Source organism: Apteryx rowi, unplaced genomic scaffold (assembly GCF_003343035.1).
Source record: "Apteryx rowi isolate R43461 unplaced genomic scaffold, aptRow1 scaffold_996, whole genome shotgun sequence".
NCBI lineage: Eukaryota > Metazoa > Chordata > Aves > Apterygiformes > Apterygidae > Apteryx > Apteryx rowi.
In genome coordinates, this window is record NW_020451311.1 from 94325 (window position 1) to 106559 (window position 12235).

Sequence of the window (12235 nt, forward strand, 5' to 3'; positions counted from 1 at the left end):
GGAGGAGGCCCCCTCGCCCCGAGTAGCGTGTGCATAGAGGCAGCGCCGTAAAAACGTATTTGCGTGGCGGTTCCATAGTGTAGTGGTTATCACGTCTGCTTTACACGCAGAAGGTCCTGGGTTCGAGCCCCAGTGGAACCAACGCCGGCAGTTTCCTAGTTTTTTTTCCCCTCTCCTTCCTTCCTGTGCCCCGCTAATCTTGTTACTCTGCTTCTCATCTCTTCTTGGTCTCCTTTCCCCCCCCACCCAAGATGGGCAACCTTATAAGCACGTAAATAAAGCCCGGGACCGGCATGGGGTGAAAGAAGAGAGGAGTGTATGTTGGGAGGGGCAGGAGGCTCTCTGCTGATTGCCGTTAAAATGCAGAAAGCCCAGCCCAGCAAGAGAAGCAATTTGGTTTGCAAAGCATCAGCGTGCAAGAGTCACATGTTTCTTGGAGAGAGCCCACGATAAAAGCAAACGGGTCTGTGCTTTCCAAGGGACCTGTGCAAAAGCACTTTTTCCCTAAGCACATGAATGTAATTCAGACAGTCTAGTCACTGCAGCGCCTGCTCTTTCCCCCACCTTGCTTTTCTGCAAACATCATCCACACAAACAGGGGAAAAAAAGAGGGGAGAGGAGGACTTAGGCTCACTCTTCAGACTCCTTGAAAGGCCAATGTATCCCAAGAACCAGATCTTCAGCATGCATCGCCCATCCTAGCTCCATCCATGTCAAGGGGACCCTGGTCCTGGAGGCTTGACTCCAGCTCTGAAAGGACTGGCGGTTTTGTACCCCGAGCACGTCAGTACCCTGCTTCTGAGGGCATTTACACTTACACGCGCGCTCTGGTCCATGAGCGTGGCTGCCTCCGGCTCCCCGACCGAGGGCACATGCTCATGCGCGCTGCCCGTCTGCTCGGCAGCGCTCCCTGCCCACGTCCGCATTGCCCATGTCCGCAGCTCTGCCGCGCTCAGAAGCAAATTCATTTCTCGTGCAAAGAAAGCTGCGAGCAGAAAGCATGTAAGTCTGCAGGAGACGTTTGCATGGGGCTCCTCACATGGTGCCACACGACCTCCAAATTTGTTAATAAAGCAAGGCCAAAGTACGGACTGGAGCACCGGCCTCCAGTCATCCAATGCTTGTTTAATTTTTAGCAAACTCCCCATGGTGCAAGGTGGCCTTTGTGTTATTTCAGACACTTCGAGGAAAGAAAAAACACCAAAATATCCAAGGGCCACAAAAGCAAACGCCAATGCCTTATGGCCAAGGGGACACCAGCTGAGCCTGGAGACGACGTGTGGCCAAAGGCTGCATAGAGCAAACCTGCCCAGGCAGTTCCTGGCCCTGTTTTATTTAGCAATTTGGACATAGTCAAATTGTCCCATTTAGGACTGTTTATACCAGGTGCAGTTTTGCTCCATTATCAATGACAGGATCATTTTGATCTTTTTTCTTTTTTTTTTTCTTCCCACAAAGGATCAATGTAGCCCTCTTTGGTGCTGTTTCATGTACTGGCTTTAAAATGTTTCCTGTCTGCTATACCTGAAAGTATGTGTTTGCCTGCTAGGAATGAGCTGCGTGATTCATTTAGCAATGCTGTCTGCAGTAGCAGCATGGTTTTGCCATTTATGGTTATTAAAACGAAGGACTGTGAACAGCATTAGACACAGAGGGTCTGAACTGCACAGTATTTTATACAGAGACTTCAATTTTAAGACTTTTACGTGTCGTGTGAGCCAATTTGATTTTTTTAGTGTTAGAAACACATTTTTAAACAAAGGCTGCCCTTCTCCTGTGAGAAGAAAATATTATAGCAGGGGAGCTGGCAGCCTTGAGGATGTCCCTTTGAATGAAATGTTCTTTGATATAGCTGTGCTATTGCTGAACACTGTCTCTGAGTTATTGCATTTCTTACCTTAAATCAACATCTATTTGTTTAAGGGTGGAACTGATCATGAAAAGCATTGATTTTAACCTGCTGGGGGTGATGGGGGAGAATTTGTATTTGCTTCTTAAAATATGCAGACATTTTGAGAGGCTTATATTCAGGATGCCATTTGCATAGCTTTGCTTATTTGCCTGACACCTCTACACTGTGGGGAAACTGCAGTCTGAAAAGTGTCAGCCGCTGCAGTAATCCAGAGTGCAAAGGCCGAGAAGTGCCGGAAGCGCATCCGCTGTGCAGATGGGGTCTGAGTGCCGTATCCTGTGCCGCAGCTGCTCTAGGACTAAATTTCCCCAGCTTTTTGCCTGCCTGCCTCCTGCCTGTTGTTTCTCTCCGGCTGCACAGCTCTGCCTCCCGGTGATGCCTGCTTACGAGACCAGAGGGTGAGAGGCTGCAACCTCGTCTGGTGTCCCAAGCGGGAAGTGGAAGAAGGTATTTAGGGATTTTGAGCTGGGATTTAGATACCAAATGATCATCGGTGCAGACAGGGAATGGATATCCAACCTGCTTCGGCAGTGCGGGAAATCTCTGGCCCTGTGGCAGCCCATTTTAGACAGGCCTGCAAAGGAAGGGCAAGAGTGAGCCTTGCACAAATGCTGTGCAGAGCCTGGAGCACGAGAGCCCCGTGCAGCCACCTGGGCTGCTGGCCGAAGGCTGCCACCATGGTCCCTCTGCAAGGACCATGTTCACCCCTCTGCAGGTCCTTCTGAGCCTGGGCAGGCCCTTTGATGGGGTCTCACTGCCCCAAGAGGGGTGCTGCATGTGAGCAGGAGGCCTCTGAGTGAAAAACCCAAAGTGTTTTAGGCCAGTTTCTCAGAGAGAAATCTGAAAATCCTTAATCTTCCAGGGATTGACCTTTTTTTCTTCCGAGAATTTCCATCACAACATGATATGTTTCATCTCCGTTCAATGGAGCGAATGACTGAAGTCTCACAGAGCCATGGCATGCATGAGTTTGGAGACAGAAGAACTGCTGAACTGTTGGATTATTTGTCGTAAGATCCACAATCTTTTACAGAAAAGGCTTTCACCAGCAGGCGACACGTCACTTGGAGGCGACAGATCCAGCTGAAGTGGTTTCTTAGAAAATGGTGATTCACAGCCCGCTGTCATTAGGAAAAGTACATCAGGAGGCGCAGGCCTCCCAGCGCCTTCCCAGCACCCGCCGCTTCCCGAGGACAGTGTGCCGAGGTTGAGCCACGCGCCTCGTGCACCCCTTCATGTCTTGCAGCAGCAGAGATTTGTGTTTTTAAGAGGCTGGCAGGGCAGCAGCACAGAATGAGTTGTTTCAGAGCTAGCAAGTTAAGTGAGGTTTGTTTACGGGAAGTTGCGGAGGGAGTGTAAGGAAGATGGGGACAGCAGCTGTTACAAAGCCCAGGGATGCAGATGTGAAGGATGGCGCCCAGGTCCATCACTGTAACTGCAGGACAGAGGAGAGCTGAGCAAATGTTTGAGGGAGAATTGACCTTCCTTTGAAGAATGACCTAAAAAAAGGTATAGTCAATAGCTTTAGATAACTAAATAACTACAGGGCTGAATTCATCTCTACTGCAACACATACAGATGCATTTACAATCCCCAGGATTTGGGGTGAACAGTCCCTGAAGCCCAATAGCTGCATCCATTTGGGGGTCTGCCTGCCATAACCTGCCCTGTTGCTGGTGGTAAATTAGCTCAGGAAAAGTGCTGGGTTAAGGAGGTTAAACTCCTTCCAGGATGCCCCAGAGCAAGCTGAGGTGCCTCTGCAGAGCCCTGCCCTGAGCATAACGCCAGGGTTTGGCCTCACCTTTGCCCTTGGTTGTCCTGCCGCTTGAACAGGAGTGAAAACTGAGGGTTATCTGAGATTTAAAACCAGGACTTTTCAGATTACATTTCCATTATTGTTTTCATTAAATCCAGGGTGGGCCCTTCTTTGCCATAATTTGGCTGTCCGTCAGTCAAGCCTTGAGGCTAAGCAAAGCAGCTAGGCCCCTCCTTGGCAGGTGACTCAACCTGTACATTTCACACACCCCTGGGGGCCGGGATGCAGCATCACTAGAGCTGCAGCCTGTCCACGGCTGCAGAGGAGTCCCAGGTGATTAGTTTACATGACATACCTAATCTGTAGGTATCCAAAGGCAGGTGGGATGCATCCTGCCGCAAGGGACTTTTTCCAAAAGATGCCATGCTTAATCAGCATCCTTGTTCATACAACATTTTTTGAGTGGATAAAGACCAAAAGACTAGAGATGGGACCAGCTTAATTCAACATGTGACCTATGCAGTGATTTAATCTACTCTCTGCCCATAAAATCTGAGATCTTTTGAAACGAATGGAGCTGCTTCTGAAGCAATCTCTTTTAACAGTCTCCACTAAAAATTCACTGCTAGTTGCACATAATTAACAGATTTTAGGAACTGTCCCAAAATTCATTGGAATCACTTGGAATCTGTTGCAGTCTTGAATCTTTCAGTCATTTTAAAACCAAATTTATAATTGTCTTTGATGTAAATTGGTTGCTAGTACAATAAGTAGAGCTGTTTGTTAGGGAAGGGAGGTTTATTTTTTTTTGTTTGGGATTTTTACAGCTCAGCAAATAAACAACCAAAATGTGCTATTCCTGTTTGATCAAGTAATTGCAGTTCCCAGCCCTTTGCAATTAGCTGGCTGAAAGAGCAGCATGGCCAGTGCTGATTTCTATACTTAGCAATTATTAGGAAAGGCATTGATGGTGTAGAAATAAATAATTGGGGTGGGAGATAATTAATACACACTGCATACAATAGGCCATATGCAATACTTTTTATAAGCATTTGACTAAGTAGCCTCTGTGTAGGGGGGGAGGTATGTGTGGTTTCTAGGGAGGTATGTCCATGTTTATGTGGATGTATATCTGTATACACGCTCACATTCCTCCTCAGGAATGTGTACATTCCTGTTCAGTACATTAGTACCTACTTTTTACCTTTTAGAAGCTGTTACCCTTGATAGGATGGAGCTTGACACTAGCAACTGCGTGGCTGGCCTGATGGTACTTGGTAAAATCATAAGAACAGGGGAGAGTAAGGTGCTTAGGCAATGCTTAAGTTAATCTCATGCCTTCCCAGAAAGTGGAGCAGCACACTAACTAGCTATTCCTGAAAGCGGAAGGGAAAGATGCAGTTCAAGATGGAAAGCGTCCTGCTCTGTCTTCTTTTCTGGCACAAAGGTATGCACTTTGTCTCCTGAGAGGCACTTTTGGATGTCCCTCTTTGTATTTCCTGCTTCATCCATGCTTCTTTATTGTGCCACAGGCTGTGGGGTACAGAGCRAGCTCTTCTCTACCTTCTCCATGGAAGCATAATAATTTGAGGAATGGAAAAATTCTGGAGATGTGTAATTTATGTACATGAGTGAGCAGCATTCTTACAGCTCTATGAATATTCAGTAGTACAACTCTGTTTCACAAAGTAATTGCAGTGTAAAAAAATTGCCATATAATTTGTCAAAATATGAATTTGCAAGGAAAATTGTAGTGCAGCTGAGGCAGTGAGTAAATAATAATGCTGATCTGAAAAATGAGGTACAGTATAGCATGAAAGACTGGTCCTTCATTAATCACAGCTCTTGATTAATCAAAAACTGGTCATTTTCCCTAACAGCAAGGCACTGCATTTATGCCGATTCAGATTTGCTTTTTCTTAAAGACTCTTTCAGGTATTTTGTCCTGGAAAAGACTTCCAAAGGCACTTTAAGAATAAAAAGCAATTATAAGTCAAGAAAATGGGAAAAGTATTTATCAATTTTCAGGCTTTCTCAAATTTACTTTTAAGAAGAATGACAATGATAGCAGATAAGCAGGAACCAGGAGAAGCCAGAAAATTCAGGATCACAGTCTCCTTCCATTTTAATTAACCCAACTGTGGAACAAGAAGATCATTTCCTGGGTTGTGTTTGAATGCTTGACTTCATCAAAGTCAATAGCAAAGCTCCTAGTATCTTAAACGAGGCTGAGGTTACTTTTGCTAAGTGCTAAATAATATCTACCAACCTTAATGTATAAATAGAATATGATATATCACAGTGTGGGAAAGATTTAGCAGACAGTCCAGCTTTTCCTTCCATGATGTTGAATTCTCAGTGTTTTGCTTTGTCTAGTTTTTCAAGTCCTGCTCTATTTCCATTGATTATTTTGGTCTATCAAATTTCATGAATAGGAAAGTGTTCCTAAACGAGCCGTATCCCAATTTCATCCTATTATGCTTAGCTGTGCCCCACTCTATCTAATTAAATAATAGCTCTTCCTTTTTATCATCCATCAAATATTTGTGCCTTGTTCTTGCACCTTCTCTCTCTGCTGTCCTTAGTTTCACATGGAAGGGTTATTAGTGCCTGAACTTCTTGGAACTGAGTTTTGAGCCAGGCTCCAGCGTTTTTTCCCCACTAGTGGCATAACTGTTATTAGTCCTTGGAATGAATTTATACCTTGCTATGAATCCCAGACACAGCTTGCTTTTACTAGACACCCACACGTCAGGATATTTTCAGAGAGCCTGCAGTGAAAAATTACTTGCAGGATCACTTTCCAGGCATCACTCTTTTAGTATTTAATTTATTTCCTTAATTTAATATTTTTTTCTCTGCTGCCTGGTCCAGATGTCCTCTTCTGTATAAATAGCGAGCATCGGTCCTTTGTCCAGGTCCCCCTCATAGTACTGCCTCCTCCACCATCGAGAAGGTGCTGTCAGGTCAATCCTCTAAGCCATGCGTGGTGATCCCGTAATAAGCTCCTTAGCGATTTTCTTTGGCAGAACAAGTGGCTTAGCGGAGCGCCCCTGGCCCCCCTTGCCTCAGCTGGGCTCACGTTTGCAGGGGGCATCTCCAAAGCAGCAGCATATGGTGCACGAGGCAGGCTCCTGTGATGAGAGCTGGAGCAGCTGCTGGTCCTCGGTGCAGATGGTGGCAGAGAGCACCCCGAGCTTTGGGTTGGCATGAGCGTGTTTTTAGCACATTGAATGTGACATGCCTGCGCCGCATTGCTCCGCCAGGGCTCATTACGCCTCAGAGAATAAGCGCATCTCAGCTGCTGAAAGGATAGGATTTTTTTCCCTCTACGTTTTGTGGCTTTGACAAAAACAAAGCCCCGGCTCTGCCTCCAGATCACCATAAATAACACCTTTAGTTACACCCTTTGGCATAATCAGTACCTCTATTGAAATCACTGCACAGGCAATGATGTTCTGCATAGCTCTAAGGAGGAAGGAACAAACAGGGGAAAGAAATAAGGAACAGACATAAGATGGGAAATATTACTAAAATTTTTCAAGTGAACACTTTTGAAGTGCAGATAATTATACCTATCCAAAAAAAAAAAAAGGGGGGGAAATATTGATTTTTTTCAGATTATTTATGGCTTTTTCAAATATTTTCACAACATAAGAAAAGTTGTAGAAACATTACTGAGTGGAGCTGTCATGAAAGAAAAATGAGTTGATTAAATAGGTAGTATTCTTGTGATTAGATAAGTTTTTTATCACTTTTAAATAAATAAGAGTGAGTATTAAATGAAGTACAATGCAAATGCAAAAGGGATTTAAAAAAATTAAATAAATGCAATGAAACGAGAACAAAAAGGAGAAATGAACAGATGAAATAAAACCGAAAAAAGGTCGCACAAAATAAATTTGACGAATACGAAGTAGGAGTCTCTCTCCTCTGGCCCATCCTCCTCCGGCCRCAGACCCTGGGCCTCTGGCCTCTGGTCCCTGGCAGCAGTCTTGTCCTGGCAAGTGGTGCCGGCAGTGGCCCCTGGAGGAGGCGCTTTTTTGGGGGCCAAAGTGCCCTGTTTCTTCAAATGCACCTTGCTTCCCCAGGCCGGCGCAGCCTTACGTAAGTCGCTTCGCTCTGCTAGCACCATTTCCAGAGCTGTACGTGGGATATAAAAATACCCCGGTTTAATAATATAGCAACCCACAAGCTAGCACCTGATGAGCACAAAGGTTCGCCGATGCTGTTTTCGGTATCTTGACCCTTTGTGCTGCTCATATACTATCTTATATAACCCTCCTTATTGCCTCCATGTTGTGGCGTTCAAGAAAAAAGCAACTTAAAATTCAGCGAGTTGCAGCAAATGTGATAAAATGAGTGTCATTCATTCCGCTCATCTCTTTCATTTCTGTGACAGCTTTTCTGAGTTTCCAGGCACATTTCTGCCATTTTTTAAAATGTTCTCCTCCCCCTCCCCCCAAAAAAAAAATGTCCCACACAGGCAACAGGGAAGCGGCTAACCAGCCCCGCAGAGGGAGCAGTCACACTGGGACCGAGTTGCGTTATGAACAGAGGTGAAGCAGAGAGGAAATAATTTTGATCATCTCTCTGAGCTCCGTTAAACTGAGATCTTACTTGTGCAGATGAGAGGTTAAAATTAACTATTTTCAGGCTGATGCATGCATCTAGGCCAGCTAAAGTATAAAGTCAATAAACAAAATCATTAGCATTGTCTGCATACTTTGCCTGCAATGATTACGTTTATGTGAACTTATTCTGGTAAATCAAGTGCTTGACGTTAATTCTGTGTTATATTTTATGTGTCCATTTTATTTTATAATATGGTTTCTCATGCTTGTAGATCTGTCATTAATTCTAGCCACTCTAGAAAGAAGGCCTTGCTGTTGCAGATCTGTGGTTGGGATATTTAAATATGTTTTCTCGCAGGTGACCTTCTTGAAACCTCATCAGCCTTTGGCAGTATCACTTCCTGAGCACACTTATCTGCCTCCTTTCTTTCTCTTGTTTAGTCACATTTTTAATGATTAGAAGTTTTTGGAGACATGCAATTATCTGCTCCTGTCATTACGATGCCAATATTTCATTGCACGGCAGTTTATCTCACCTCTACCTGCCTTGACTTGAATTCCCATTAATTGTTTCCAGCCACGTGACTGCCTTCAATGTTTATTGAAAAGCATAAGCATTTCCTCTGCAGCTACCTGTACATGCTGTGGATTTCCTCACCTTGGGTTTTGCAAAGTGCAGGAGCCAAACGAACCTCACGTGGAGCTAGAGGATTTCTTGTAATGATCATTAAGCAATGCGTATTAGACCTAAATACTACCTCGAAGAGCACTGTAATCTAGATCTAAACCAGACATCCCATCAGCTAGAGATCAAACTGAATGTGTCGGGCACCTTTYGAAGCACAGGGTTTCTGATGAAAATAAATAAAGCACCAGCCACTGGCAGGAAAAAGGGGAGGACAAGGAAACCTTGCTTGCCCTTTGGCGTGCTCTGACCTCAGTGTCATCCACAACCTGCTGCAAACTGGGGGCTCCCTCCATGCTGCAGCCGAACCTCGCTGCTGCTGCTTTCCCCTTCTCTTACCATCCCCGCCACTAGCCCAAAATTGCAGCCACTACCTTCTCCCAGCTCTGCCCTGGGAAGTCTGTATCTTCCCCCATCCCAGCAGTGGCTCCTCCTTTCTCGTCCCAGGACTGTCTCCACCAGCTCGTTTTGGTCTGTCTCTGTGCCAAGACCCAGGGACTTCTCACCTCCAGCTCGCCCAGCAGCATGGGTGCCGAGCGGGGCTGGTGGGCACCGCTGAGCCTGGTCCCGGCCACCAGAGCCAGCCCTCCACCAGGCCAGCATGGGGCTGGGAGGGCAGGTTGCCCCACAGATGATGCTTCAGCCCCAGCCCAGCTGGACAGGCGCTGGAGCACAAAATCATCCCCTGGTGGTTGCTGAACCCCAGTCCCCAAATGCCATGCTGTGGTGTGGCATTTGTGCATGCTGGTGCTTGGGAAGTCCTATGTTGCAGGGTGGGATAGAAGGACAGGAAAGGCACATGCTGTATCTAACCATCTCTCATGAACACGCGCAGATAATACTTGATTTCACTGAATTGATGGTTTGCTGAATGTCCTGGGGCACTGCAGGGGCTGTAAATGAGGCTCTTTCCTTTTTGCTTTTTTTTGCTGTTCTCTACTTTTAAAACAACAGCCCCTGGCGGCCATGCAGGACTTATGACTCTCCCATGAATCACAGTAATTTGTTCTATATCTGACCTACAATTACCAATTGTCTTTGTAACCTTCCTTGAAGGCAAACATGCTCACTGTAAAAGCTTGCTGGCCATCACATTTTTAGACTATTGGCAGCCAGCTTTCCTCTTCATTTCCTTTATAGGACAGGGCCCATTGCAGTTGTAAACACACCAATATATCCGTTACTACTTTTTCTAGCCAACTGCCGTCAAGGGTATCCTTTCCACTTTCCTCTCTTTCCCTTTCCCAATGCCGGTGAGAGGTTATCAGGCTGTGCTGCCCAGGTGGGAAGTTTGGTCCATTCAAAGCTGCTGTTTTAGTGTATTGCCAACTGCCCAAAGGCAAGCCTGTTCCTCTGCCAGGGGCTTTCTTCATGGATGGAGGAGCATTGAGCCTTTCTGTGTAGCCTTGGGAGCTAAGCAGTAATGCTGGGACAGCTGCTGTCCAGGGCCACTTTGCACATCCTCCTCCAGCTACCACTGTGCAGGCCCATGGTGATGCTCCCTGAGCCAAAGGCTATGGCTCCTGCTGGTCTGGTCAGCTGGCCGAGCCACTTGCTAGAGTGAGCCCTTTGTAGTTAACCTCTTTTAGCTCAGATAAGTAGTGTTGGATCTTCTACTTCAAACACTTACAGCAGCGAGCCACGCAGTGGTGGGTAGAAGCCCTCAGCGAGCTGTGTACAATCAGAGGGCAAGTATGTCTTCACCCCTGCCCTGATGCTGCATTTGTGCCACTTAAATGTCTCAGGGCTTCCCCAGTCATACAGGATAGCTGCATTTAAGACTGGTTTTTGTGCTTTGAATTCACACTCTTGCTTGTTTTTCAGTAATTTCCCCAGGTTGATAAGCCCTAAAAGCCCAGCAGCTCTGGTAGCTCAAAATCAGGCCATCGCTGGCCACAGTGCAGCCACCCAAGCAATGCTGGGTGGCCAGAATAGGAGAGTTTATTTCTCTTCATTTGAGTAGGTGCTACTGTCCACCCACCCATCTGAAACTTTCCTCCTTTTTTTTTCCTTTTGTTTCATTCACAGCCATTGGGTTTCCAGCATCTGTCATTGAGGTGCCCAATTCTGATCTTGTCTTCTCCAATACCAGGGAGGGACTCAAGACATCTGCTTATAGGGTCACCATGTATCAAAAGCAGTATCTCTGCATCAGCCTGACAATTCACGTCGTCATCCCCTAGGACGCTGCATGGGAGCCAAGTCAGACAGAGAGGTGCTAGCACCTTTGCTTTCACCTCCGTATGGCTCCAGTTACTGGTCAGGTCATTCCTAGGCCAAAGTGCATTTAACCATAGGAAGGAAAACAGGAAACAATTCTAAAAGTTTTTTCCACAAGAATCAGTATTTTAAAGGTAGAAATAAAGAGACTAGCAAACAATTAGCAAATGCACATCTTGAATGTTGAATGTGTGAAGACTGAACAAATCAAGGCTACCTTCATCGGAGCACCTGTGACCCAGCAGCTCGGACCTGGACAGTGGTTGCTTGGCTGTGGGTACACATATCGGCCCCGTCTGGATGCGGGTATAGTCTTCACTGGGAAACACCCCACACTTGTGGGTGTTCAAACCCAGAGGCTGCTTCAGCCCTTCCTCTTGGATTAACAGGGAACGTGCCGCTCACCCTCTGCACCCAAGAGAAGGGACCATGATCCGTTTTATTTCCTAGGGCAGATGTCATCCAAATGCCCCTGATTTTAGCACAGCAGATTGAGTCCACCTAACCAGCACTCATGTCAGCATAATTCACTTAATAATTGCTAATAACTTAATCTAAAAGTACGTGTTCAGAATATTTGTGATATTAAACTGAGCATCAGCTGAGCTCCTACTCCTCCCAAAGACTTGCAGCTGAAGAACAGGTTYAGTGCCCTCCAGGATGAGGAGGAGMTGGGCATGGCTGCMAGGGAAGTACCTGGGACAACAGACCCTGTGCCCTGCCGGAACGCCCGGAAGAAGCGGCGGGTGATTGTTGTGGGGGACTCCCTGCTGCAGGGGACGGAGGCACCTATCTGCCGACCAGACCTCATGTCTAGAGAGGTTTGTGGCCTGCCGGGGCTTGTGTGAGAGATGTCGTGCAAAGACTGCCAAGGCTCGTCCATGCTTCGGACTATTACCCACTGCTGCTCTTCCATGTGGGCGCCAATGACACCAAGGGCAAACTGSAGACCATCAAGCAGGACTTCAGAGCTCTGGGGATGGTGGTCAAGGGTCTGGGAGCCCAGGTCATCTTCTCCTCAATCCTGCCAGTGAGGGGGATGGATGAGAGGAGGAGGAGACGGACTTTCCAGGTTAACGACTGGCTGC

The 12235-nt window shown here is 46.5% G+C and overlaps 1 protein-coding gene and 1 non-coding gene across 2 annotated transcripts in view; both read left to right on the top strand.

The window, feature by feature from the left end:
• Positions 1–68: 68 nt before the first annotated feature.
• Positions 69–141, top strand: TRNAV-UAC. The gene has a single exon. It is a non-coding gene; the product is annotated as a tRNA-Val (tRNA).
• A 4899-nt stretch (positions 142–5040) lies between these two features.
• Positions 5041–12235, top strand: part of RS1 (retinoschisin 1) — a 20261-nt gene continuing 13066 nt past the window's right edge. Inside the window, exon 1 of the mRNA XM_026055378.1 lies at positions 5041–5115. Coding sequence (XP_025911163.1) covers positions 5064–5115 — 52 coding nt within the window. The 5' untranslated portion in view covers positions 5041–5063. The remainder of the gene's footprint in view (positions 5116–12235) is intronic.